The sequence below is a fragment of the Crinia signifera genome, chromosome 8 (genome assembly GCF_055691185.1).
Source record: "Crinia signifera chromosome 8, ASM5569118v1, whole genome shotgun sequence".
Classification (NCBI taxonomy): Eukaryota; Metazoa; Chordata; class Amphibia; order Anura; family Myobatrachidae; genus Crinia; species Crinia signifera.
Window position 1 is genome coordinate 96048005 of NC_139224.1, and position 27078 is coordinate 96075082.

Consider the following 27078-nt stretch of genomic DNA (forward strand, 5'->3'; position numbering starts at 1 on the left):
TGGCGTACGCTCAGATATACGGAAGGTGTTGGTGGGGAAACGGACGATACCCGTCCATATACGGTGGCGTACGTTCTGTTGTACGCCAGTCCCCTTTGTCGGTGTTTGTGACCGTCCGTATGCGGATGTTTTGTGGGCGGACTTTCGCTCACCGCGAGCGTACGGGAAACGTACGGTGAAACGAACCGTACGTACGTTTCACCGACCGAACCAGAATAAGGCCCCATGTGCACACAATCCATCTTGCAATCTGCTGCATACAACTGGTCGTCTCACGATTGATTGTATGAACCTTTTAAAACACTTAAGATGGTCTAGTGCCTGACTAACAGGGACCACGGGCTTAGCGCCCAGCTCCTAGGGGCCACAGGCTTAATTCCAAGCTATTAGGGACCATGGGCCTAGTACTAGGGCTTGACATTTTTTTCTTAAATCTAGAAGCCAGCATGAAAGTGTAGGAGCCAGACAAACTAAAAATAGGGGCAGTGCGTGCCGAAGGCGTGGAATTTATTTTACATGCAATGCCTATTACACATGTCACACACACATGCCACACACCGTAATGCCCATTACACATTCTACAAAACACTGGCATGCCCATTACATATAATACCACATGCTGTAACGCTTAGTACATATTATGTCTCATTAGTGGCGCTTACCTACATGCTCATTGCTACAGGTTGCATGCTTGATGCCAGGGGTAACAAGCCCTTTTGCCTAGCGGAAACATGCTCTTTTGCCCAGGGGAAACATGCCCTTTTGCCCAGGGGAAACATGCCCTTTTGCCCAGGGGAAACATGCCCTTTTGCCCAGGGTTGCATACTGGAATCCGGTCTTGTCCAGCAGCAAGAAGCGGTGGGACACGGTGCCCCGGAGAGGAGAGGTGCGGCTTCCAGTAGAGGGGCAGCTGCGGGGCCGGTGGAAAGACCCCTGTTAGTAGGTAGAGTCAGGAGGCGCAGCGGCTCTGTGGGGACTCGGTGCCCAGCGTCTGTCAGGATGACGCACTGCAGGGAAGGAAGGTCAGAGGTCTCAGCCTCAGGCCACCCTGCAGTGATTGGATGAGGCAGCGGCGGCACGGGGGACTTCTGTTGGGTGCTGTAGGAGTCAGGACCAAGTGTGTTTGAAAAATGTGTTCTGCTGCCGCTGCTGCGAACATGGGGAGGGGGGTGGGGGTCAGGGACCACGCTGCCGCTGGCCTGACAGGACGGGGACGGGTGGTCGGGCTGCCGACGACCAGATTCTGCTTCCTCCCTCCTTGCAAAAAATCTGGTCACCAAGAAGCAGAATCTGGTCGCCGTGGTGACCTGGCGCCCGGTATTTGTCGAGCCCTGGCCTAATGCCTGACCCATGTGGGTCTGGATGTGGGGGCCATGGGCCTGGAGGGTCCAACTTCATTGCCCACAGGCCAGGAGGACCTGATTATAATGCCCAAAGGCCAATGTTGTGCAACTACAGTGGTCTCAGGCCGAGAGGGCCTGACTGCTCACGGGCCTAAGGCCTGGACCCTGGTGGTCTAGGGAGCGGGTGAGGATAGGTGGCCCACAGCTGCCTACCTGCCGATGGAAGAGGCTGCAGGAGGGAGCTTTGTCAGCTCTTTTGCTTCTCATTCCCGCAAGCCTCTCCTTTCCTCATCTTCTTTTCTTCTGCTGCTGGCCTGTCTTCTTTACTTCGTCCAGGCAGTGCCGGGCATGTTCTTGCTTGACCCTGATATCTTCTGGCCTCTTCTGCAGCTGCTGCTCCATCTCTGCCATTCAGGGGCAGATTGGCCCACCGGGAAACCGTGCCATTTTCCGGTGGGCCGTGCCAAAAGTTATTAAAAAGTGGCCTGCCACTTCCAAAATGGCCGCGGGAGGGCTGCTGCGCATGCACGCACAGCACCTCCCAGGCTACCAGTTCCCTTTCCCCCTCCGCCCGGCCAGCACTAAAGCAGCAGGTGAGCGCCCTCCCGCCGCAAAAAAAAAAAAATCGCTGATTGGCTTAACACATGCCATCTCCTATTGCCCACCGATTCGGGAGCTGGGATTGGCTCCCGAAGGGCAGGACATTCAAACTGTCGCAAACCAGGGCTGGATGCAGGCTTTTTCTAGGCGGGGGGAGGTCAGTTAACTGTTTAAACTTGACCCACCCCCCTCCAGTCCTAAATCCTCCCCTTTCCAGTCCTAAATCCTCCCCTTCCCAGTCCTGATTGATGGAAGTAATGGGGGCTTAAGGTCAGCAGGAGCATATGGATAGTTGAAAAGGAGGGAGCATAGAGTGAGGGCAGAGCCGGATAAAAGGGGGGCTCTGCGGGTACGTATCCCTGGGCCCCCCTCTCTGAAAGGGCCCCCAGCATGCGTGCATTCGTCTTTGCTGGAAGATCAATTGAGACAGCTGGCAGTCCTTTTTACCTCTAGCGGAGCTGAGGGAAAAATCAGGAAGGAGGTTGTGTATGTAATGCTGAACTGCCTGTAGGTGGCGCCACAGGCACAGTTCCTCAGCACTCAGGCAGCAGCTCTTCTCTGTCTACACCACATGGGGCTGGAGGTGGAGATACTGCTGGAATTGACAGGTGACTGAGGCTGACTCTCAAGGTGTGTGTCCCTTGTTATGGGTGCCGAGGGCATGGGCAGGGGGGTTGGGACCATTACTGTATGGCCACATTACTGTGTGCTGGCCCAGTGAGCACTATGATCTATTAGCAACTGTGGTGGGGGTGGGGTGATATCTATGATTGCTGTGAGTGGGATTATTTGCTTTAGTAATGGTGTTTAGAAGTATGCTATGTGTATGTATGTACTGTATGTATATTTTGTGTGTGTGTATTGAAGATGGGATGTTGCTATGGGGAACCAATCAGATTCTATCTATTTTCTAGAAGGTACTAAATAAGAAGTAGATTCTGATAAATTATTTATAGCTAACACTGCTCCTAACCTCTGTATAGTGAAGTCAAGTGTTTTACACACCCATGGCCACTAGAGTTTAAATGTTGCTTCATTTGGGCATGCAAGGCTATATATGATAGAGTGAAGGTGGATCATGGAATAAGAGTTGAGCAGTTGTTGGTACCATAAGTACATATACCCATCTCTGGGGTGGACATCTTGGGACAGTGAAAACCCTGGACCATATCCTGCTCCAGTTCTAATGGCCAGGAGTCTTCTCTGAATTCAAATGTCCTGCCAGCGGTGTCCAGTGTGCAAGAGGACAATCCCAAGAGCTTATTTAAGTGAACTTCTGGTCCCAATGCCCATTATCAAAATAATGAACTTCGTACTTTCACAGGAAAAAAACAAAACACAGTAACCAACATATCCTGGTAATTTTGGACTACGCCACCCATTGCATAATACCAAGACTAAGACTACCAAAGAATTGTTACTCCTCTATACTCAAATCCCTAACGAAATCCTTGCAGACCAGGGGCCAGATGTACTACGCTTGAAAAGTGAAAAAATGGAGAGTGATAAACCACCAGCCAATCAGCTCCTAGCTGCCATGTCAAAGGCTGTGTATGAAAAATGACAGGTAGGAGCTGATTGGCTGGTGGTTTATCATTCTTCATTTTATCACTTTTAAAGGCTTAGTACATCTTTCCGCAGCAAACTCCATTTTTGTCCAAAGTAATGGCAGAATTTTTGGGAAAAGCACTGCTCCATACCCTCAGTTTACCACCCAAAAATGGTTTGGTGGAGAGTTAAAGCAGAACATCCACCAGGCAAGATAATAAGATGGAATGGGATGAAGTTCTCCCTTACCTCATGTTCTCCATAACTCACGTACTACAATCATCAACAAAGTTCAGTCATAGTAACATACTGTAGTAAGTAAGGTCTAATAAAGACATATGTAAATAAAGTTCATCCTGTTTTTTACATAACCCATTAGATGAATTGGTCTAGATGTCATATCCCCAACTGGGATTATTTACTTTTATTCTATTTATGTTAACTAACTAGTGCTTAAATTTACATTATTTGGCCCCCTGTTCCCTCTACTAAACTGTAGTGTTGTGCTTATAACCCTGTGTGTTGTTATCCAATAAAAACAAATTACTGTATGTTTGTTTGGCATGACCGGTTCATTTAATTTGCGGGTTACCACTGATTATCTTACTTATCATTAAAATTCCTGTATATCATCTCTTAAGATTCCATCAAATAATCTTAATAGATTTACTGGTCTAAAACATATCCAAGGTATTTGACCCTGGAGTCGTATTCTACTCTTTCTCTGACCTCCAGAACCAGATTGCTTCTCCTAAAACTCAATTTTATATGTATTTACAAGCCAGTCACTATATTATTTCCTTAGACTTAATGGTTTCTGAAACCTCAAGACTTTGGGGCGAGATGTAATAGGTGTGGAGCTTTTGCATGGGTGGGTGTGGTATCAGCTAAAGGGCATGGGCTAGTGCCGTGACCCCCTTTTTAAGCATTTATCGGGGGCGTGCCCAGTGCTCCCCCAGTGACTGGGCAACACCAGCCTTAACACTGCACTCCTTCCCTCCTTTCATTCACTGGCATGCCATCTCTTCAGCGATCACCGAGAGCAGCATTGATCTCCTGCTCCCTAACTTTCTTCAACATAAATTGTACTTTTTGTTCGCACAAACCATATACGTGAGAAGCAGCTCCTATTAGGACTGCAGAATGATGAAAAAGATTAACACCATTAATAACTTCCTTGCAACCTACTAAGAGGTCAAAACTAATAAACCTTTTTCCGTGTCTCAACCTGAGCTGTTTTGGCTACCAATTACAGATAAGGAAAGCCATCACAAGTATTTTTTACACCCATGAAGAGGCAAAACATGGTGGGTGATTGAGAATCTTGGAGCAAAGTGGACTCCAAAGGGGTTCACCCTAGAGATATACAAACTGTATATATTCTGGATTTATTATTGTTTTGAATGTGATATAAGCAAACAAAATTCATGATAACAGCTGATGGCATATCATTTCTTGGTTATCTATGTAACAAAATTAGTCTGTTCAATTAAGACAAGTTTACCAAGACAATGGTTTCAGATAAAAACCGTAAAACAGTTAACATTTGAAGGCACTCCCATTCAGTGGCGTAACTATAAATTTTGCTCCCCCCTGCCCCCAAAGACCCCCCCAGCTCCTCTCCAGTGTGTGATGTGATGATGTCACACGCATAACAGAGAAGCTGAAGTAGGATAGAGGAAGAGAGACCAGCAGACACTGCTGCTTCCCTTGGCTCCAACGCATCCCAGGCCGCCCTAGCATGCCCATCCGCCCGCCCATCCTGTACACAGTAGCAAATAACCGGCTCTGTGTACAGTCAATTGAATCAGTGTGGGGGGGGGGGGGGATTGTCATCTCTGCCATGGCCTCACCCGCACTGCAGCTAACTTGCCTCAGTGTGGGGGGGGGGGGATTGTCATCTCTGCCATGGCCTCACCCGCACTGCAGCTAACTTGCCTCTGGTGCTCAGCATGTGGGCAGCGGCAGGGAGCAGCATGTCAGTGCGTTGAGCAGGTACCAGCGCCCACACAGACCTCGCTGCGGCTTGCTCCTCCAAGCGGCAGCTGGGGCTGCCTTACAGTAGTTAAGCAACTACTCCCATTATTGTTCAAGTTCTAATCCGCCTCCATCTCCACTGCTAGCCACCAAGGAATCATCTTAATCTTGAGATGGCAGAACAGCTTGTGAAAGTTAGGTGGAAACTGCCAGCCAGTGTCCACCTATTTATCGTTCAGTTGGGGGAAACGGTTCCCCTGCACTAGATTCCTGTGGCATCATAGTTGTGGGAACACTAGGTGTACCCACTTTTCCATGAATAAGACACATCATGGCAAAAGCTGAGCATGGCTAATATTGGTGTTATACAGTTGCACTTTGCCATAACAATTTTTTTTATATATTTCAAAACCCACATGAGGCAATCTACACAGGCAGCACTTTTTGGCATGATCATTTTCATGTTGCATGTGCTGGAAAAAGCATAAACAGCATAAAATTTGTATCGGCAAAAGTTCTACCATTTTCTTTTCTATTTTGTTCTGGGTACTTTTACTGTAAGTACTTTACCTTTATCACTTTAGTAACAACTATGATAACAAATTTACATTACTTTATTTGTTTCTATTTAATTGTTAAATGACCCATTATCATTTCTTAAGGACAGGTTGTAGGACAATATGTAATGCAAACTCCAGTACAGTATGTCACTGAGGAGACTGAAAGCATTTATGTGACTTAGCAGAATATGTTCATTTTGTTTCTGCAGTTAAGAAATGTGACCGGCCTGAAGTGACTAATGGACAGCTTTATAAAGAATATTATTTTCCAGCACGACCCAGTGCATTTATTTATTATACATGTAATGAAGGTTTTCGGACACTAGGAAAATATAACGGGGAATATTCTTACTGTACTACAATGGGATGGAATCCTGAACCAAAATGTTTAAGTAAGTTGTCTTTTTCTTCTTTAATCAGTGAAACTTCCTTTACATGTAAAATGCAATGTTACTGCTGGTTGCATGATTTTATATATATACCCAAAGGTGCAAGGCAAAACCAGCTTACTGCTCCCACCACCACCCACACACCAATACTGACTTCCCAGGTCCTCAGGTGAAAGTGTGGATGTGGTGTCTTAGAAGTCCAACACCTGTCAATTTTCATTAAGTTCAACAAGGATGCCCCTCTCTCAGTCATCCTTAATTTTGTTATATTCAGGACACCCCCAGATTCTGGTACCCCTGTCAACTGCATAAAACTGCCTAATGGTAGAGCCAGGTCCATGGATTAAGTGAGTAATAGGATTACTCTACTAATCCACTACTGTATTGTTCTATGTATTGTATTGCTGCTGAGAACAATAGGATAGCCATGGTGTGCCATGACCTAAGGAGCAAAGTTGAGAGAGGCTCCAACTGAATACCTTGTTGCTCAGGTGAACAAGACATCCAATGGTTTATTTATAGACAGGCTTGTACTCTATCCTTTGTAGAATATGTCTATAATTTGTGTTTTCTTCTTTATACAAACACCTTGCACCAACCTTGCTTGCTGTGAATGCCTGACATATAATAATGTATCTGCAAATAGGAAAATCTGACTGACAATTGAACACTGGAAAACTGACTATAACTCAGGGTTATTCTAATCTAGTCTATACTGCACTCAGCAAATGGTGTTTTTAGAACTTAGCTGTGTACTGTAGGAAGGGATGGCAAGTGCTGGAAACATTGGAATTGGTCATAGTATTTTATACAGTCCTGAATTTTTCCATTCTGCTTACTTATTTACACTGCAAACTCAATGGTTGGTATCAGCAATATACAGAAAAGATACGTTCTGATACTGGGAGTCATTCCAATTTATTCAGTTCCCCACATGACCAATGTTTTTTTACTGCGTAAGCGCATAATGATTTATGCGTATGTGCAGGGTCCCTGGGCGAACAGGCTCAGCAACTTGCACAGTCGCCGAGCCTGGGGGCGTGCAGCAGGTTGGATGGGTGTCGCCCATGATAACCCCCAGCGTTTCCTGGGCATTCCCTTGGGATTGTTGGTGGGACGAGGTGTGCCAGGCTGGTGTCTGTTGTCACATAACGTCAGCCGCCCGCCCTGTCGTCATCCGGAAGCCCGCAAATATCTCCATTCACTTATATTTGTGAGCCCTGGAGAAATCATTCGATGGTCGGCGACCATCTAATGATGTTTCCAGCTGAAGGCACATGTGAGGGGATGTGTCTTCGTGACACCCCGGCGTGCATTGGCCGGGGTGGCGATACAATGAGCTTTGCAGTTTACCGAGTCAATTAGAATCAGGGCCACTGATTGTAGTTACTATCAGACATTATGCTACATAAATGTGTCAGTTGTGAAAATGTGCTTAGAATGCTGGTACTACTATTAAGTATAATTTAGTCAAACAGAAGCAGGAAGCCAAAATATTCAGAGTAAGAATTGTCGCCAGGCAAAGGAGCTGCAACTTTTTTTAACTCTGTCCATGTACATTAGTGATATACCCAACACATTAGTGATATACACAACACATTAGTGATATACACAACACATTAGTGATATACACAACACATTAGTGATATACACAACACATTAGTGATATACCCAACACATTAGTGATATACACAACACATTACTGATATACACAACACATTAGTGATAGACACACAACAAATCTTTCTAATAGCAACCAGATTTCCTGTGGCTTTGCAGGTAATACAGAGGATACAGTTCTGTAGCTTACATTTAGCTTTTCAACTTTCGAATCATTTTTAGTTTTGTCTTTTAACTATCATTGTGATGTTTGTTACTAGAGGTCACACCAATATGCTGCTGATTTTGTTTATTTTGTGCCTTCTTTAGTAATATGTAACCCTGGGGCTGCTGCATTAGTAAATGCATATGTTCATCCTTCACGTTATGTATATTTGGAAGGAGAGAAAATAACGTTCTATTGTAAAGATCGATACCGAACACCAGATGGGGCAGATCGTGCAGAGATTACATGCCTTCCTGGAGGAAATTTTCAGTCTGCAAAATGTTCGAGTAAGTACAATATCTTATTATGATTTTTTTTATGTACTGTAACAAATAATATTTAGAGATTCTGAGTTGCAGCAAAACCATTTATTTATTAGTACAAGATAAGTGTTTTCATGCCGTGCGTTCACACTATAAAATGACAATAGTACAAATCCAGTCCCTTTTGCAGATTGGATGCATCTAATTTTGACTACATCCTACAGATGCAGAATGGTGAGAAAAGCGGCAGTCTGATCATACTTTGTACCTCGTTCCTTGTATGTGCCCAGAACTCATTGCCCTGGGGTTGCACCAGCGCCACTGCTGAAACTGCGGGGTGGTCCTGCCATCTCTGTCCCTGCCAGTTCTGTCCCTGTGTCTCCGCCATCTCTGTGTCACGGATCTTAGATGAGGACACTACCTGTGTGGGAATTTGACTAAACCTGAGCAGAGGCGCGGAGTCTAACGGCGCCGGTGGTTTTCTGCCAGTGATCCCTCCAAGCAGGATTTGGGCTTTTGCGGCCCCCGGCACGTCAGTCGTGGCCCTCTGCCCAGGCTTCTCGTACAGGTGTTGGTTACATTGGAAGGAGAAGTAGACAGACAAGGTTTTAACAGGTGCAGGTCACAAGGATAGCAGGGTTGGTAGCAAATAACAGATGGCTGGAGGTACACAAGGACTGAGCAGGTTCTTTGTCACAGGAATAAGCCAGGTCAGTAAAGCCATGTACACACGGCAGCAATATGGGCTATAATCGCTGGAAATATGGTCGCTGGTGACCATATTGGGAGCATAGTGCAGACATAGATCAGGTCACAGGGATAGCCAGGTCGGTAACAGTAAATCAGAAGGCTGGATACACACAGGTATAATGCTGAATGGTGTGAGTACCTGAGGCACAGGACACTGATTATACTGTGCAGGACTGGATGACTTCAGGTAAGAGCTTGGAATCAACATGCAGGAAACAGAAGCTGGATCGGCAAACTGAGAGTGGATCTCCCCAGGTACTGTGCAGATGGTGATTGCAGTCAGCTGTGTAAGCAGGTAACACTGGAGTTTGCGGGATGAACTTGGTAAGCTTGCATTTGCTAGAAGGATATCAGCAGGATGATTACTTACAGAGAAGTACTTAGCTGGAGTACAGGGAATTACAGCAACTGCAATTCTGGGCCAGATAACAGAATCTTTCACTTGCACATGAGAGACAAGGAACAGCATGTAGCTCAGGGAAGTAACACCTTGCTTCTGGCAGTGGTACCAGTGGGAATTCTCACAGGGAGTATCACTCAGCTGCAGGCATGTGATAGGCTGCTGAGATCAGCTGACATAGGTGATGTCAAAGTATCAGGTATTCACACAATATAAGCAGAGTGTGACACTCTGTGCCTGATCCCCACCATCTCTCTGTCCTTGCATCCTCGCAGTCTCTGTCTTCGCCATCTTTGTCCCTGAGTCCCTTTAGGGAAATAATACAGAAATATAATGTGACATAATGTGAATTTTGTATCAATCCAGGTGATTTATTCCATGTGGCATAAATAGAATTTAGTCTCATTCCAGGTGGCATAATGTAAATTTTGGTGGTATAATGTGAGCTCAATCTGGGTGGCATAATGTGTAAGGGGCACTAGTACTAGATAGTATAAGAGATCATACATTATGAACCATAATGTGTATTAGGGGATACAGATGGAGCTTCCACCATCTGTTGCGCCTGCAAAACGAGGTGACCCGACTTGGCATGCTGTTCACCAGGACATGAATGCACAAACATCTCACACACACTCACTCGTACTTTGCGGCGAATATGGCACATTCGCGCCGTGATGTGCCAGGCAATTCGCTGGGAGCCGCTTAGATGGGAGTGGCTCCATCTGTATATGTGTGGTACACTACACTTAAGGACAAGCTTCTTTTGAGTGACCACCCATTACCAGTTATTGCTGTGCTCACTGCCTTCCCCTGACAGGCACTAGATGTCTTGTAAGATCTCTACAGGCTGTCTCCTTTAAGATGGCAACTATTTTTGCATATTCCATGCCATCTGCAGAGACCCAGCCCTAACCCCCCCCCCCCCAGACCCACTTACCAGGACCCAGCACTCCAGGCTGTGTGGGGGTAATACATATATCTGTATATTAAAAAAAACAGCGTTATATGGCTTTAATAGCACAATAGCAACAGACTGGGTGTGTTTCTGCATGTAGAATTACATGTGCCAGCATAACTATGACGTCCAGAACATGGTGCTCTCCTTCAAAAATCCCTGCTTATAAATGTTGAGCTAATAGTGTCAAATAGTAAAAAAAAATGGTAATGGCTGCCAAGATAATGGTGAAATTTACTAAGAATATGAATACAATATTTCATATTCGTATTCTTAATACAAATGAATACGAATGCATACGGCTGTTTCAGCCATATGCAAATTTGTGTTCTAGAGGTTAATTTACAAAGCAGTCAGACATGACTGCTTTGTAAACCTCCAATGTCGTATTCATTCGTATAAGCGGCCATAGATACATCCTCTAATACAAATTCGTATAGGCAGCCTGCACGGATCAGTCAGATCCGTGCAGGCTGCAATGTGTAAAAAAAAATAGAAAAATAAATAAATAAATGTAAAAAAGGTGTGGGGTCCCCCCCCCCCACAGCCGTAACCAGCACCAGACTGAAAGAGATGGGGCTGGTAATAAAAAATCAGGAAACCAACCATATAGGGGTTCCCTGGGCTGTGGTCACCGGGCTGATTAAGTGTAAAAAAATAGAATACACTATACACTAATACTGTGGATCTATGAGTCCCAGCAAGCCTCCCCGCATGCTGGGACTTGGAGAACCCAGCATGCGGGGCATTAAAGGGCCCGCTGGCACTTTTTTACACTGAAACTGCACGGATCTGACTGATCCGTGCAGGCTTCTGCCAAATACGCCAGGAAAAGAAAGTGTATTTTCCTGGAGTATTTGGCCAGCAATTCGCGGCTGTTTTACGCTAATTAGTGGCCGTATTTTCAATAAACTAGTGGATAATGTAGTAGTTACACTGTATTTGTTACATTCTAAACCAAGCAACAGGTTACCCCTGGCAACTGCATCCTGATAAAGAGCGGAGCTTCTCCATTCACTGACATGACAATGCGAATGGTTGTAAAACACATTTGCAAATGACTAGATGCTCCTGAATCCATTGTAAGGTGTCCAAACAGGTTTAACCTATTCACTGGCTTTATAAGAAATAAAGCTTTACACTTTATATACTTTATGTCTAATGCAGCACAGCTATTTAAACGTGCCATTCAGACGCATTAGCGTATGAGACTCTCAATGAGAGTCTATGCAATGAATATATCTTTATAACCTTTGGATCACCATTAATTCACTGATTATATCAGTTGACATACAAATCGATCACTATTAAGGCTGGTGCCCGGACTGAGATAGTTATAAAGAAATGATACACGTAGACACTGGTTATATGGAGATCACGGATCTGACCCTGTGTCTTATTATATTGAAGTCCGTAGAGGAAACAGGGGGTTACAATGTAACAAATAATATATATAAACTATAGACTAATGCAGTACAGCTTATACATGGAAAAGAAACATTACTACAATGGGTATAAATGCAGGTACAGCTAACATAACAACTGACACATATAAGGATAACAATTACCGTCAAAGGAAGCAGAGACCACGATTGGATAAGAATTCCCCCAAGATCCTGGGAATGTGTTTTGATTAGATCACATCTAACTGCAGCAATCCTGGGTTTAGGCTTTTAAAGCAAGGGGGTGTGGGGTCACACTGGATGGTCATTGGATAAAGGAAATGGGACTGGGCATCCCTTCATTGGCTCTCAACTTCACGGGGACATCGTCCAGTTCATGGGAGTATCGTCGGAGCCATGTGGTCGTTTGTCTTGAGCATAAGGGAAAACTAGTTTCTATTGGAATTATAGTTCATTGTTCCTTTATTTGGTGTCTTCACATATTGAATCAAGAGATAACACAGACTAGATATCTCTAAGGTCATGTATAGTGATTGTTTCACTATACTGACCTTGCGACTGTTGACGGCAATTGTAACAAGTTAAATCAAAACTAAGTCTGGATTTACTCAGGGGATTTCACACAAACATAAAGAAACAAGAGGGGACATATAATTAAGAATTAACCATTAATGTTTCATGTACGACCTTGGTAGTTATGTTTAAGCTACTAAGACGCAAATGCCGTACTGGAATTGCGTAAAGGGTGGTCGTAATACCTTAATGGTGTAGAGGTGCAATTTCATTTTCCACAGTCCACCCTTTGACAGTAAAATAAAACTGTCACATTTCACAATACCTGGAAACACATACAAATAATTCATAACTCTAATATATTGAGTTACATAATTTTACATAAAAGGGGAATAAACCGTTGTGCGCTATGTCCTATCCTAGATTATGGATAAATGGGGAGAACATTTAGCTAACAATTTACTCAGGGGTGACAAGGGGTACAAATTTTTTGGTCAAAAATAAAAACAGGGGTTTTTACATTTATTTACATTTTCCAGATATGGTGTATTTAAGAAAAAGAAAGGGGAGTCATAGGTACACTATTACACTGCTAGGAAAAATATAGAAGAAATTAGAAAAATTTAAAAGAAGGAGGTATGTAATAACAAGAGTAAGGGAACAAAAACAGACATGCATTTCTAGGTATGGTATCCCTTACTGGATTACGGTTTCTATCTGTGGGTTATATTCAAGTCCTGAGTCTTCTGTAAGGACCACTTGTCCTTATACTCATTATTTCTGTGTGTTTCTTTCTGTCCTGGGTTACCCACCGCATACATTTAGATAACAAGCTGGATAATATGATGACACCACTTATACAGAGCAACAGTTTCTCTATGTAGTCTATGATCTCCTGGGACCATTCTTAAACCAATGCATTGGGCTCTACCAGGAGGTCCCTTTTCTAATCTGTTCATAACCTCCTGTTCAGAACCAATTCTTCTATAGGCTTGTAGCTCTTTTCCGGTGTATCGGAATGCGTCATCATATGTCTCCATTATGTTATCCGTTAAGTCTGTCAATACTTGTAAGTATTGGAAGTTAATTATTCTCCTGGCAGTATGGGTGATATCTAATGCGAGGGGAATTTGACACCCGAAGGTCTCATGGACTAGATCTGAGGCCAGAGGTTTCTTTCTGATACTCAGATCTCTTCTATGGAATTGTTTGAAGTGTATGAGTATAAGGAGAGGGTATACATTTGTGGATTTTTACCATTGAGTCATGTGTAAGGATCATCACTCCACCTAAATAACACCATCCAATATGATTGATAGAGGGGAAAGAAAAAGGACATGTAGCTTATACTAACATGTACTTCCAAGGGACGCAGTCGTGCTTAGCACAATAATAACCAATATATTTCAATAATAAAATTTATTTGAAAATTAAGAATAAAAATATCTCATAAACATAGACAATAAGAAGTGGACTTCATATATAATTTATTTCATAGGACATAACAAGACAAACTACATATAACACATAGAGGCTTAATTATTTATTCTGGATATTACTGGTATGAGGCTAGAATATTAATTACAGGTTCAGGCATCAATTGGTTTTAACTGATTAGCAAGGCATATATAGTTACCAGTCCCGAACAGAAATATTGATGGACAGTTCAACCTCTAATTCAATTTAGGTGCTCCCCTGATGTTTATGGAGAGAGAGACATTTGCCAAACAATTGCAGATAATAGCCGCTTGTATGTAGGTATTTGCGGCAGCAAGATTGCGGTCACTGGACTTAGACAGCTGCAATCAGCAACAAAATGCATTTCTCCGCCTGTTTGTAGAATCAGCGGCTTCCTCAGTTGTGCTGTCACCTCTGCATGTCCGCCATTTTATAGCAGTCCCGTTCGCGGGGTTTGTTCAAGCCACACTTCCGGGTTTGCGCTCCATGTCTCGTTTTCAGTGCCTATACTTATAGCTTTCCGCAGCCATCTTTAAATGCGCTCCAAGCCTTGCTTTCAGTCTCCTATATCAATAGCCTTCCGCGACCATCTTTAATCGGCATTCCAAGCCTCCTTTTTATTTCCACTCTATTACAGCCATCTTTAGGAATCAAGCCTCATACCATTATTAATATATGCATTCCAAGCCTCATTTTGAAAGCCGTTTTTTGCTTTCATTTATATATGTGCATATATGCCTGCTATTTCCAATGATGCTAATAATCTAAACCTCATACCAGAAGAGCCTCAACAACATTTAACAAATAACATACACAATGATTAAATTATACTTTATAGCATACATATTGAGATATCGATATTCGTTTTAATTAAAATTACAAGACTTAACTCACATGTCCATATTTCGTATAAGCCACTAGATGGCAATATTATTATTTTACATTGTCTACTCCGTTTATATTATAAGAATCAATTACTTTTCACATGAATCAATACTGTATGATTTTATTATTTTATAATTTTATAAGAGATAGGGAACAGCCATATTTCTATTTTTCCATGCATTATTCAGTTATCCCACTCTATATAGACTGTACCTAAATAATACATGGAAAAATATAGAAATATGACTGTTCCCTATCTCTTTTATGTACACTATTGCCATCTAGTGGCTTATACGAAATATAGACATGTGAGTTAAGTCTTGTAATTTTAATTAAAACGAAAATCGATATCTCAATATGTATGCTATAAAGTATAATTTAATCATTGTGTATGTTATTTGTTAAATGTTGTTGAGGCTCTTCTGGTATGAGGTTTAGATTATTAGCATCATTGGAAATAGCCAAATACGGGGGACCCCTACGCTTTTTGTCCCCCGTATTTTTGGAACCAGGTCCGGCTCAATGAGCCCGGGGCTGGTTATGTACAGGAGGGGGGACCTCACGCCAATTTTATTTTATTTTTTAATCACAAAATCGCACATTTTAACAAAATCGCACCTTTTCATGACTAAAAAATCACACTTTTCATCCCGAAAATCGCCCTACATCGCACTTTCTCGCACTTTTCATGCCGGAATACACACCTCATTAAATATGCGATTTCTGGAAAAAAATGCGATTTTAAAAAACGGCGATACAGGGCGATTTGAGCAAAAATCGCATTTTCGGAAAAACGGTCAACACAATAAATCTCGCCCATAGTCTTCAGATCCTCAGTGTCAAAGTCACCAAATTCAGTTCCTCAGCGTTAAAGTCAGTCTGCAGTTCCTAATTGTCAAAACCACAGTCTACTTTATCATCTCAAGTATTTATATTGTTTTTGTTACTCACCTTCTTTCAAGCATTCATCTATGCCATAATTTACTTTGTGAGAATAAACTTTCTTCACCTTACTCACTTGCTTCCATGAACTCTTTTCATTTGGTACAACAGAACAAGATGACAGGTAATACGTGGCGCAATGCAGCCTAGATTCACAATCCCCAGAAGTTACACCCTAACTTCACAATACATACAGCAAAAAATACAACACGGGGAAATAGAAAAACGGCGCAAATGGTGTACTCAATGTCTTTTCTGATGGCTGAAGATTTCTCTTACAGATGTGTCTGCAACAATTCTCACATGGAGGTTGATAACCAGACCCCAACAGGTGTTTTCCAAAAAAAGACAAATAAACAATTACTAAATCTGTGAGTTTCAATTTTTTATAAACCACTGATTGTGGTGGTGATAGAAGTGGGTTTAATAATTTCCACAGGCGTACCCAAACTCACGTGGTATCGTGAAGGTGTTCCTCATATAAAGGTATCTTTTGGGACGTCCTTTGGAGTTTCTTTCAGTCCAGTGCGGATGAAGACATGTGCTCAAAAGAAGTGAAAAAAAGGATCTTAGATTCTATTATGTTATATACATTCTTTATTTTCACACTGGTACGTAAATAATATAACTGGGCGTGAGTCGTGGGACTGTGGCTGCGTACCTCACTTACGTATATAAAGTGAGGGGGAACATGCATAAAGGTTTCTTTAAATGTTGATAACAGGAGGGCGTACCCCTACTCACGATGTAGTTAGATGGTTCCAAGCATATAAAGGTTTCTTTACGTCAGTTCCTCCTTGATGTGGTAAACCTCGTGTCTTTAATGTGGGTCTTCAGGATCGAAGGTTCCACACGTGCTCAAAAAAATATATAAAGGGTGTCTTATTTACGTGGTAAATATAGGGGATGTATATGCACAGCGGATTCCTTTCTTATAGAAGATGGAATAAGATGGGCGTACCCCTACTCACGGTGTGGTGGGGTATTTTGAAGCCTGTAAAGGTTTCTTTCGTGTAGTTTTTTCTCCCAGATATAGTAGGTGGTGTGTCCTGCCTGGATCTGTGGTGTAGTGCTTATACCTTTAGCCTCCCCGGGTATAAATTTTCAAAGAAATATAAAGAGTATATTTCAGCATATGGCTCTATGCATCATTTTATAATATCATGCCGGGTTTGAACCCGAAAGCTAATAGCGTACCTTACTCACCCCTTTAATGGGGGAAACACGCCCGTAGCGGTTTCTTTTCCAATAGGTTTGTTTGTGAGTAGAACCAAAAATGGAGCCAGGAAACGGATATAAAAAGGGAGGTATCACAAAGTTTTTAATCCCGAACAAGTTCTTGTACAAAGTCCCATAAAAAAAGGATTTTGGAGGCCCAACCTCACAAATCCAATACAACAAAAATTTTCCTTCACAAAAACAGTACAAAAAGTTAAAAATCGAATAAAATCAATACATACAGAGCATGAGGTGGTGTGGCTGTTCACTCTCATCTGGCAAAGTCAACGCGTTTCGGTCCCTGTGACCTTTCTCAAGACATGCCAGAATAGAGTGAAGAGCCTTTATTTAAACGATGAACAGCCAATGGGAGAGAGACAGGAAGTGACATGATCGTTAACATTAATCTTGGCTTTCTCTCCTCAAATTAACGTCCCACCTTAAATGGTTGATGTTTTGCCATATCGCAGTACATCACTACATTCACAATTTAATAATAACACATATAAAGTCCACAAATTGAGTCCGGAAGGTATAGCGCATCCGGCCGTTACCATGGAAACCCGACCCGACTTCCGGTGAGGCGGTAAAGGGTATTATAAATTTAGCAAGATTCACGGGCATTTGGATCCATTTGTTTCACAGTTCTTACTTCTTCCGTGAGCTGCAATCAAGCTGATGGAGTGTTCAAGATCGCCAGTGGAACGCTGTTAGTGCGCGGCGCTTCCGATATCCGGAAGTGTCTGTGGAACGCACTCTGTCCAAAGCGTCTTCATATGATTGGTTGCCGGTGACACGCATAGCGCGTGTGTTCCGGTCTTCTAATTAGAAGCTGGCGGGGAGCGTGTGATGGAACGCACGCCTCGCGTCAGTGCTGGACCGCATATGACTGCGGTCTCTCCCATTGGATAGTTTTCATAGGGGATGGTCTCCGGGTGTAGAGCCGGGTTTCCAGGGTAACCTTACGCTCCCTCTGTGTATGAAAAATTGGGAGAAGGAGACAACCATAAGATTTCAATATAGTATTAAGTACATACAGAAGGTTTGATACCCCACATTTGTCCACTTATTATGTCATTAATGCCCATGCTTTTGCCTAAGGCTTAAGTACACCCGATATATATAATTACTACATTATAGGGGAGACTATGACACTACATTTTAAGGGGAATTATGACACGCGCAATAACCGAATTTGACTGCGATCGTACGTTCCGCAGCCAAGAGGAGGTTTATGGCGTTCAAAAGATAAGGTGTCAGGAAAAATTTACACTGAATGACAGAAAAAAAGATTTTGTTGGATATATGTTCTACCCAGTGGACTCAACCGTCCCTACAGGAACCACTTAAGTTCAAAGTCATTGTTGAGTCCACTGGGCAGCAGCGTCTTACAGTTAAATATCAAGCTCATCTCTGCCTTTGCAAGGGCGGTGGTGCAGTCTGGTTGTCTTGCACTACCCTTTACGTTTTTTTGACCCCCAAACTCTATGATCTCTTTAGTGGAACATTGGTGGGTATTTTTAAAGTGGGCAGATAATGCGTGCGTCTCCAGGCCCTTTTTGATGTTCCTTAGGTGTTCGCTCAAGCGAACTTTTAGGGGCCTGGAGGTGAGTCCGATGTAATACAGATTACAGCTGCATTTAACCATATACACGACGTTTTTTGTGTGGCATGTTATAAAATCATGGACCTTGATGTTATACCCATTGATTACATATTCTTCAATTTTACTTTTGCCCAGGCTCTTCACATTAATGCACCCCTGGCAGCTCCCACACCTATAAAATCCTTTTGACTTTATCCCTGGTTTGGAAGTTTTAGATGAAAAGTTGCTGCTAACAAGATTTGTCTTCAGGTTAGGTGCTCGCCTATAGATATGCTTAGGACGCTTTGGTATCAATTTACCCAATATGGGATCTTTTCGTATGATATTCCAATTTTTATTGAAAATATGTTCAATTTTTTTATGTTCGTTCGTAAATGTTGTTATAAACGCAATGGCGAAATCATTGTTTTTTCCATTTTTGGGTTTGTCGAGCAAGGGGGTCGATCCTTCTATCTCCCTATTGGAGTTCACCTGTTCGAGACCTTTCATGATCGTGCTCTCTCTGTACCCACAGGCCAGGAACTTGTCTTTCATGTTAGTTGCTTGGGCATGATAAACTGAGTCCTCTAGACAATTCCTCCTTAGTCTTTTAAATTGCCCTATGGGCACAGAGTTAAGCCAATGATCATGGTGGCAGCTGGAATAAGGGATATAAAATCCCGAATCCGTGGGTTTGATGAAGTTTTTAAACTTCAAACTACCATCTTCTACGTATACTGTAATATCCAAGAAATTAATGTGGGTGGATTGTATATCAAAAGAAAGAACAATATTTTTGTTGTTATTATTCAGATATGTGCAGAAGGCGTCAAGCATGTCTCTTTTGCCCCTCCACAAAAAAAATATATCGTCAATGTACCGCATATAGGACACCAGACTCGCCCCGAACTGATTTGGAGCCCAGATGGTATCGAGCTCCCATGCGCTCATAAAAATGTTTGCATAGCTCAGGGCGAATCTGGTGCCCATCGCGGTTCCGGTAAGTTGTAAATAAAATTCTTCATTAAACAAAAAATAGTTGTTCTGTAAAATGAAACGTATGCCCTCCGTGATGAAATCCTGAAGGGGAACAGGCTTGTCTGATTCTCCCAGAAATCTTTTAACACTCTCCACACCATCAACATGATTGATGATGGTGTAGAGAGAGCTCACGTCGGCAGTGACCAACAAATACACCTCTTCCCACTTAATGGTTGATATCCCTTTAAGGAAATCTCCCGTGTCCTTGAGATGGGATTTATTTAGAAGGACAAGGGATTGGAGATGGAGAATATCGAGATTAATAAATCCAATTCAAACTTGTCCAGGAAGGAAAAAGAGGCCGTAAATTCCCTGAGGAAAAACAGGGAAATTAATATTAAACCGGCAGACAAAGGGGGGGGGGGGGGCTGGTGGTTTTAAACACCACCAGTTACCAAAATAAAATTATGCGCCAACTAGGGGACACCAGCACATATAAGAAGCTGAGAAATGACCCTACCCCCACCACCCTTCCCAAAATGAAGCTCCTGATAGACACGGCTCTAAATAAGGGGATTATTAATAAAGGAGAGGCACAATTTCTTTTAAACGAAAAACCATCTACCCCCGTGATGTACATTCTACCAAAGGTACACAAAAAACTAGTGAACCCCCCCGGACATCCCATCATATCCGGGATAAACTCCCTAACTGCAAATCTGTCGATGTTGATCGACCACCATCTCCAACCCCTTGTCCTTCTAAATAAATCCCATCTCAAGGACACGGGAGATTTCCTTAAAGGGATATCAACCATTAAGTGGGAAGAGGGGGATTTGTTGGTCACTGCCGACGTGAGCTCTCTCTACACCATCATCAATCATGTTGATGGTGTGGAGAGTGTTAAAAGATTTCTGGGAGAATCAGACAAGCCTGTTCCCCTTCAGGATTTCATCACGGAGGGCATACGTTTCATTTTACAGAACAACTATTTTTTGTTTAATGAAGAATTTTATTTACAACTTACCGGAACCGCGATGGGCACCAGATTCGCCCCGAGCTATGCGAACATTTTTATGGGCGCATGGGAGCTCGATACCATCTGGGCTCCAAATCAGTTCGGGGCGAGTCTGGTGTCCTATATGCGGTACATTGACGATATATTTTTTTTGTGGAGGGGCAAAAGAGACATGCTTGACGCCTTCTGCACATATCTGAATAATAACAACAAAAATATTGTTCTTTCTTTTGATATACAATCCACCCACATTAATTTCTTGGATATTACAGTATACGTAGAAGATGGTAGTTTGAAGTTTAAAAACTTCATCAAACCCACGGATTCGGGATCTTATATCCCTTATTCCAGCTGCCACCATGATCATTGGCTTAACTCTGTGCCCATAGGGCAATTTAAAAGACTAAGGAGGAATTGTCTAGAGGACTCAGTTTATCATGCCCAAGCAACTAACATGAAAGACAAGTTCCTGGCCTGTGGGTACAGAGAGCACGATCATGAAAGGTCTTGAACAGGTGAACTCCAATAGGGAGATAGAAGGATCGACCCCCTTGCTCGACAAACCCAAAAATGGAAAAAACAATGATTTCGCCTTTGCGTTTATAACAACATTTACGAACGAACATAAAAAAATTGAACATATTTTCAATAAAAATTGGAATATCATACGAAAAGATCCCATATTGGGTAAATTGATACCAAAGCGTCCTAAGCATATCTATAGGCGAGCACCTAACCTGAAGACAAATCTTGTTAGCAGCAACTTTTCATCTAAAACTTCCAAACCAGGGATAAAGTCAAAAGGATTTTATAGGTGTGGGAGCTGCCAGGGGTGCATTAATGTGAAGAGCCTGGGCAAAAGTAAAATTGAAGAATATGTAATCAATGGGTATAACATCAAGGTCCATGATTTTATAACATGCCACACAAAAAACGTTGTGTATATGGTTAAATGCAGCTGTAATCTGTATTACATCGGACGCACCTCCAGGCCCCTAAAAGTTCGCTTGAGCGAACACCTAAGGAACATCAAAAAGGGCCTGGAGACGCACGCATTATCTGCCCACTTTAAAAATACCCACCAATGTTCCACTAAAGAGATCATAGAGTTTGGGGGTCTAAAAAACGTAAAGGGTAGTGCAAGACAACCAGACTGCACCACTGCCCTTGCAAAGGCAGAGATGAGCTTGATATTTAACTGTAAGACGCTGCTGCCCAGTGGACTCAACAATGACTTTGAACTTAAGTGGTTCCTGTAGGGACGGTTGAGTCCACTGGGTAGAACATATATCCAACAAAATCTTTTTTCTGTCATTCAGTGTAAATTTTTCCTGACACCTTATCTTTTGAACGCCATAAACCTCCTCTTGGCTGCGGATCGTACGATCGCAGTCAAATTCGGTTATTGCGCGTGTCATAATTCCCCTTAAAATGTAGTGTCATAGTCTCCCCTATAATGTAGTAATTATATATATCGGGTGTACTTAAGCCTTAGGCAAAAGCATGGGCATTAATGACATAATAAGTGGACAAATGTGGGGTATCAAACCTTCTGTATGTACTTAATACTATATTGAAATCTTATGGTTGTCTCCTTCTCCCAATTTTTCATACACAGAGGGAGCGTAAGGTTACCCTGGAAACCCGGCTCTACACCCGGAGACCATCCCCTATGAAAACTATCCAATGGGAGAGACCGCAGTCATATGCGGTCCAGCACTGACGCGAGGCGTGCGTTCCATCACACGCTCCCCGCCAGCTTCTAATTAGAAGACCGGAACACACGCGCTATGCGTGTCACCGGCAACCAATCATATGATGACGCTTTGGACAGAGTGCGTTCCACAGACACTTCCGGATATCGAAAGCGCCGCGCACTAACAGCGTTCCACTGGCGATCTTGAACACTCCATCAGCTTGATTGCAGCTCACGGAAGAAGTAAGAACTGTGAAACAAATGGATCCAAATGCCCGTGAATCTTGCTAAATTTATAATACCCTTTACCGCCTCACCGGAAGTCGGGTCGGGTTTCCATGGTAACGGCCGGATGCGCTATACCTTCCGGACTCAATTTGTGGACTTTATATGTGTTATTATTAAATTGTGAATGTAGTGATGTACTGCGATATGGCAAAACATCAACCATTTAAGGTGGGACGTTAATTTGAGGAGAGAAAGCCAAGATTAATGTTAACGATCATGTCACTTCCTGTCTCTCTCCCATTGGCTGTTCATCGTTTAAATAAAGGCTCTTCACTCTATTCTGGCATGTCTTGAGAAAGGTCACAGGGACCGAAACGCGTTGACTTTGCCAGATGAGAGTGAACAGCCACACCACCTCATGCTCTGTATGTATTGATTTTATTTGATTTTTAACTTTTTGTACTGTTTTTGTGAAGGAAAATTTTTGTTGTATTGGATTTGTGAGGTTGGGCCTCCAAAATCCTTTTTTTATGGGACTTTGTACAAGAACTTGTTCGGGATTAAAAACTTTGTGATACCTCCCTTTTTATATCCGTTTCCTGGCTCCATTTTTGGTTCTACTCACAAACAAACCTATTGGAAAAGAAACCGCTACGGGCGTGTTTCCCCCATTAAAGGGGTGAGTAAGGTAAGCTATTAGCTTTCGGGTTCAAACCCGGCATGATATTATAAAATGATGCATAGAGCCATATGCTGAAATATACCCTTTATATTTCTTTGAAAATTTATACCCGGGGAGGCTAAAGGTATAAGCACTACACCACAGATCCAGGCAGGACACACCACCTACTATATCTGGGAGAAAAAACTACACGAAAGAAACCTTTACAGGCTTCAAAATACCCCACCACACCGTGAGTAGGGGTACGCCCATCTTATTCCATCTTCTATAAGAAAGGAATCCGCTGTGCATATTCATCCCCTATATTTACCACGTAAATAAGACACCTTTTATATATTTTTTTTAGCACGTGTGGAACCTTCGATCCTGAAGACCCACATTAAAGACACGAGGTTTACCACATCAAGGAGGAACTGACGTAAAGAAACCTTTATATGCTTGGAACCATCTAACTACATCGTGAGTAGGGGTACGCCCTCCTGTTATCAACATTTAAAGAAACCTTTACGCATGTTCCCCCTCACTTTATATACGTAAGTGAGGTACGCAGCCACAGTCCCACGACTCACGCCCAGTTATATTATTTACGTACCAGTGTGAAAATAAAGAATGTATATAACATAATAGAATCTAAGATCCTTTTTTTCACTTCTTTTGAGCACATGTCTTCATCCGCACTGGACTGAAAGAAACTCCAAAGGACGTCCCAAAAGATACCTTTATATGAGGAACACCTTCACGATACCACGTGAGTTTGGGTACGCCTGTGGAAATTATTAAACCCACTTCTATCACCACCACAATCAGTGGTTTATAAAAAATTGACACTCACAGATTTATTAATTGTTTATTTGTCTTTTTTTGGAAAACACCTGTTGGGATCTTGTTATCAACCTCCATGTGAGAATTGTTGCAGACACATCTGTAAGAGAAATCTTCAGCCATCAGAAAAGACATTGAGTACACCATTTGCGCCGTTTTTCTATTTCCCCGTGTTGTATCTTTTCATTTGGTATTCAGCTAACCATCTAAGTCACTCCTGGGTCCACCAATTCCCCAGTCGTGACAGCATGCACAAGCCCATGAATTGGATAGTGACTTCAAAGTGGTTATGCAAACTTTGAAAGCAATACCAATGGAAACCTACCGGCACTTGCTCGTCCAGTTACAAGAACTCTTGTAAAAAAAAATTCCAATAATTTATACATTACTAAGTTGCACTCCTGATGCTGTGGAGCTCCAAAGTGAAAGAAACCTCAGTTACAGTGCCCATTGAATCTGAAAAGGCTCCCAATCTTCAGAATTAAATCCCTGCCCAGGGCAAGCAGGGGTCCAAGCTTTCTGAATCTGAATGCCAATGGTGCAGGTTACTGCACCTATTTTTCTACTGTGGTAATCCTGACCACTTCAATTGGAATTGTTCCCTCCGCAAGTCTAATAACAGAGTGACTCTGACAATATCTAATCTCCAGCCCCAAGTGGGGGCCCACAGTCTCAGCATCCAGCCCCAAGATGGGGTCCTCCGCATTCAGCCCCAAGAGGGGGTCCTCCGCATCCAGAGCCCCAGGAGGGGGTCCACGACACCCATAGAGGGAGAATAAATTAGTGTGACGAACGTAGCGAGTGGTTGGGATTCCGGTCTCGGGATTTTGAACGCCGGTATTCTGACCGCCGAGATTTAGAACCAATCCCTTCTCTAGTGGTCCTCTTTTACCTAGCCAAGTTTTCCTTCATCCTGACTATCGCACTATCGCATCCGATGATGTTTATGTCGATGATGGATGGTCCACCTGTTCTGACGATGAGGCTGAATTGTGACTTTTCTTAAAGTTTCCTAAGGTGTCCGGAGGCCACCCTGAAGGAGGGGCTACTGTCTCAATCCTGCCTGAATCCTGTGTAATTGTTCTGTCATAACTGCTTTCCAGTCCTGTGTGTCCCAGCCTGCTGCAGCTAGACTACTATCATGTGTCCTGAACCTCTGCTAGAAATGAGCACCTGGGAGAGTTCTACTTCAGCCATAATCTCTGTAGTTACAGTACCAGTGGAATAGAATCATGCAAGTCTCCTGTTTACCCTGTTGGCCTCATTCAGAGACTGCTTCAGGTTTTGCAATTCCTATTCACCCTGCCACCCAATCGGTGCTACTCTAAGGGTTTATCTTCACAGATCTGGATGCACACCTTGCTTGTGCATCATTGCTTTCTAGCTCCATGTGGTATGAGCTCACCTCTGGCTGACTTAATTGCTTCCAGTACTTGCACCAGTAGTGCTACCAGCACCTGTGCACCTCCTGCTTCATTCTGCTGTAATATTCTAGAGTATCCAGTCCAGTCTTGTGGTCAATCTCAGGTTCCAGACATCCATACTCCAGCCCTTGCTACATTTTGCTGTTTGCTGTAATATTCCAGAGTATCCAACCTAGCCATCTGGTCATTCTCCGGTTCAGGTGACTCATATTCTTCTGCCTGCTCCAAGGTCTCAGTCTACGCAGTGTTCCTCCATTCTATCTCTAAGGTCACAGTCTGTGCAAGTATCCCTCCATTCAGTCTTCAAGGTCACAATCTGCACAGTAATCTCAGTGTTGTCTCCAAGTTTTCAGTGTGCTTCATATTCTCAGTCAACTTCAAGGTTCACAGCCTTCTTCACAGTCATCTCCAAGTTCTTCACAGTTGTCTCCAAGGTCCCAGTATATTCCACAGTCATTTACAAGTCCTTCACAGTTGTCTCCAAGTTCTTCCCAGTTGTCTCCAAGTTCCTCACACTCGTCTCCAAGGTCTCAGTATATTCCACATGCATTTTTCCTGATCCACTAAAGGAAGCAATTGTTAGATCACTTCTTAAAAAAACAAATTTAGACCCCGACTGCATGAGCAACTACAGACCGGTATCAAACCATTCTTTTCTAGGAAAGGTTATTGTGAAAGTGGTAGCAACTCAACTAGAAACCCGCCTGTCAGCCCATGATATTTATGATCCATCCCAGTCAGGATTCAGGAGAAGACACAGCACTGAAACAGCCCCGGTTTGTGTGCTTAATGATCTTTTGATGGCAAGAGACAGGCAAGAGAAGAGGTGACTGCTTAATCCTAATCCTTATGGATCTCTCAGCAGCTTTTGATACTGTGGACCACCATATTCTAATTCAGTGCCTGAAAAAATTCTGTTCTTAGCTGGTTCAAATCATTTCTCACTGGTAGGTCACAGAGAGATTCTTCTGGGTGTCCCGCAGGGTTCCATATTATCTCCCATGCTTTTTGCTGTTTACATGCTACCACTGGGTGAAATAATCAGACATCATGGCCTGGTTTACCACTGCTATGCAGATGATACACAACTATACCTGTCCTTTGCTCCAGGTACTGAGAACCCAATACCAACCCTAAATGGCTGTCTAGCTGAGCTACAGGAGTGGATGAAAGCCAGTTGGCTGCGACTGAACCCTGATAAAACAGAGGTGCTTATTATAGGTCACGGGACAAAACTGCAGAAGAGCGAACCAACAGGACTTACGTGTGGGGGTGCAGAACTTCAAAATATGGAACATGTGAGGGATCTTGGTGATGTCCTGGATAATGGCTTGACACTTAAACATCAGGTATCAGCCACAATTAAATCCTCATTCTATCATCTAAGGCAGTGGTTCCCAGCCTGGGGTACTAGTACCCCTAGGGGTACTCTGCAGACCAGTTGGGGGTACTTGAAAATAATATTAGTAATGGCGGAAGATGAAAAAAAGTATTTTGATGACAGAAGTAGAAGACCCATCGCTATGGAGAAGAACCATGTTGTGTGACTTATGGTTCTGCCTTCAGCGTCATCAGTGTCTCATTGTGCTTTTGCCTGACCAGCAATCCAA

At 42.9% G+C, this 27078-nt stretch overlaps 1 protein-coding gene across 10 annotated transcripts in view; it reads left to right on the forward strand.

Moving 5' to 3' along the window:
* Positions 1-27078, forward strand: part of LOC146026277 (complement factor H-like) — a 960333-nt gene that overhangs the window by 597707 nt on the left and 335548 nt on the right. For all 10 annotated transcript variants that reach the window (XR_014454407.1, XR_014454408.1, XR_014454409.1 and 7 more), the window contains 2 exons: positions 6238-6420; positions 8347-8529. Coding sequence is in view for 1 of the 10 variants with exons in the window: in XM_083156809.1 (XP_083012935.1) it covers positions 6238-6420; positions 8347-8529 (366 nt within the window). In the remaining 9 variants the exon portion in view is untranslated. The remainder of the gene's footprint in view (positions 1-6237; positions 6421-8346; positions 8530-27078) is intronic.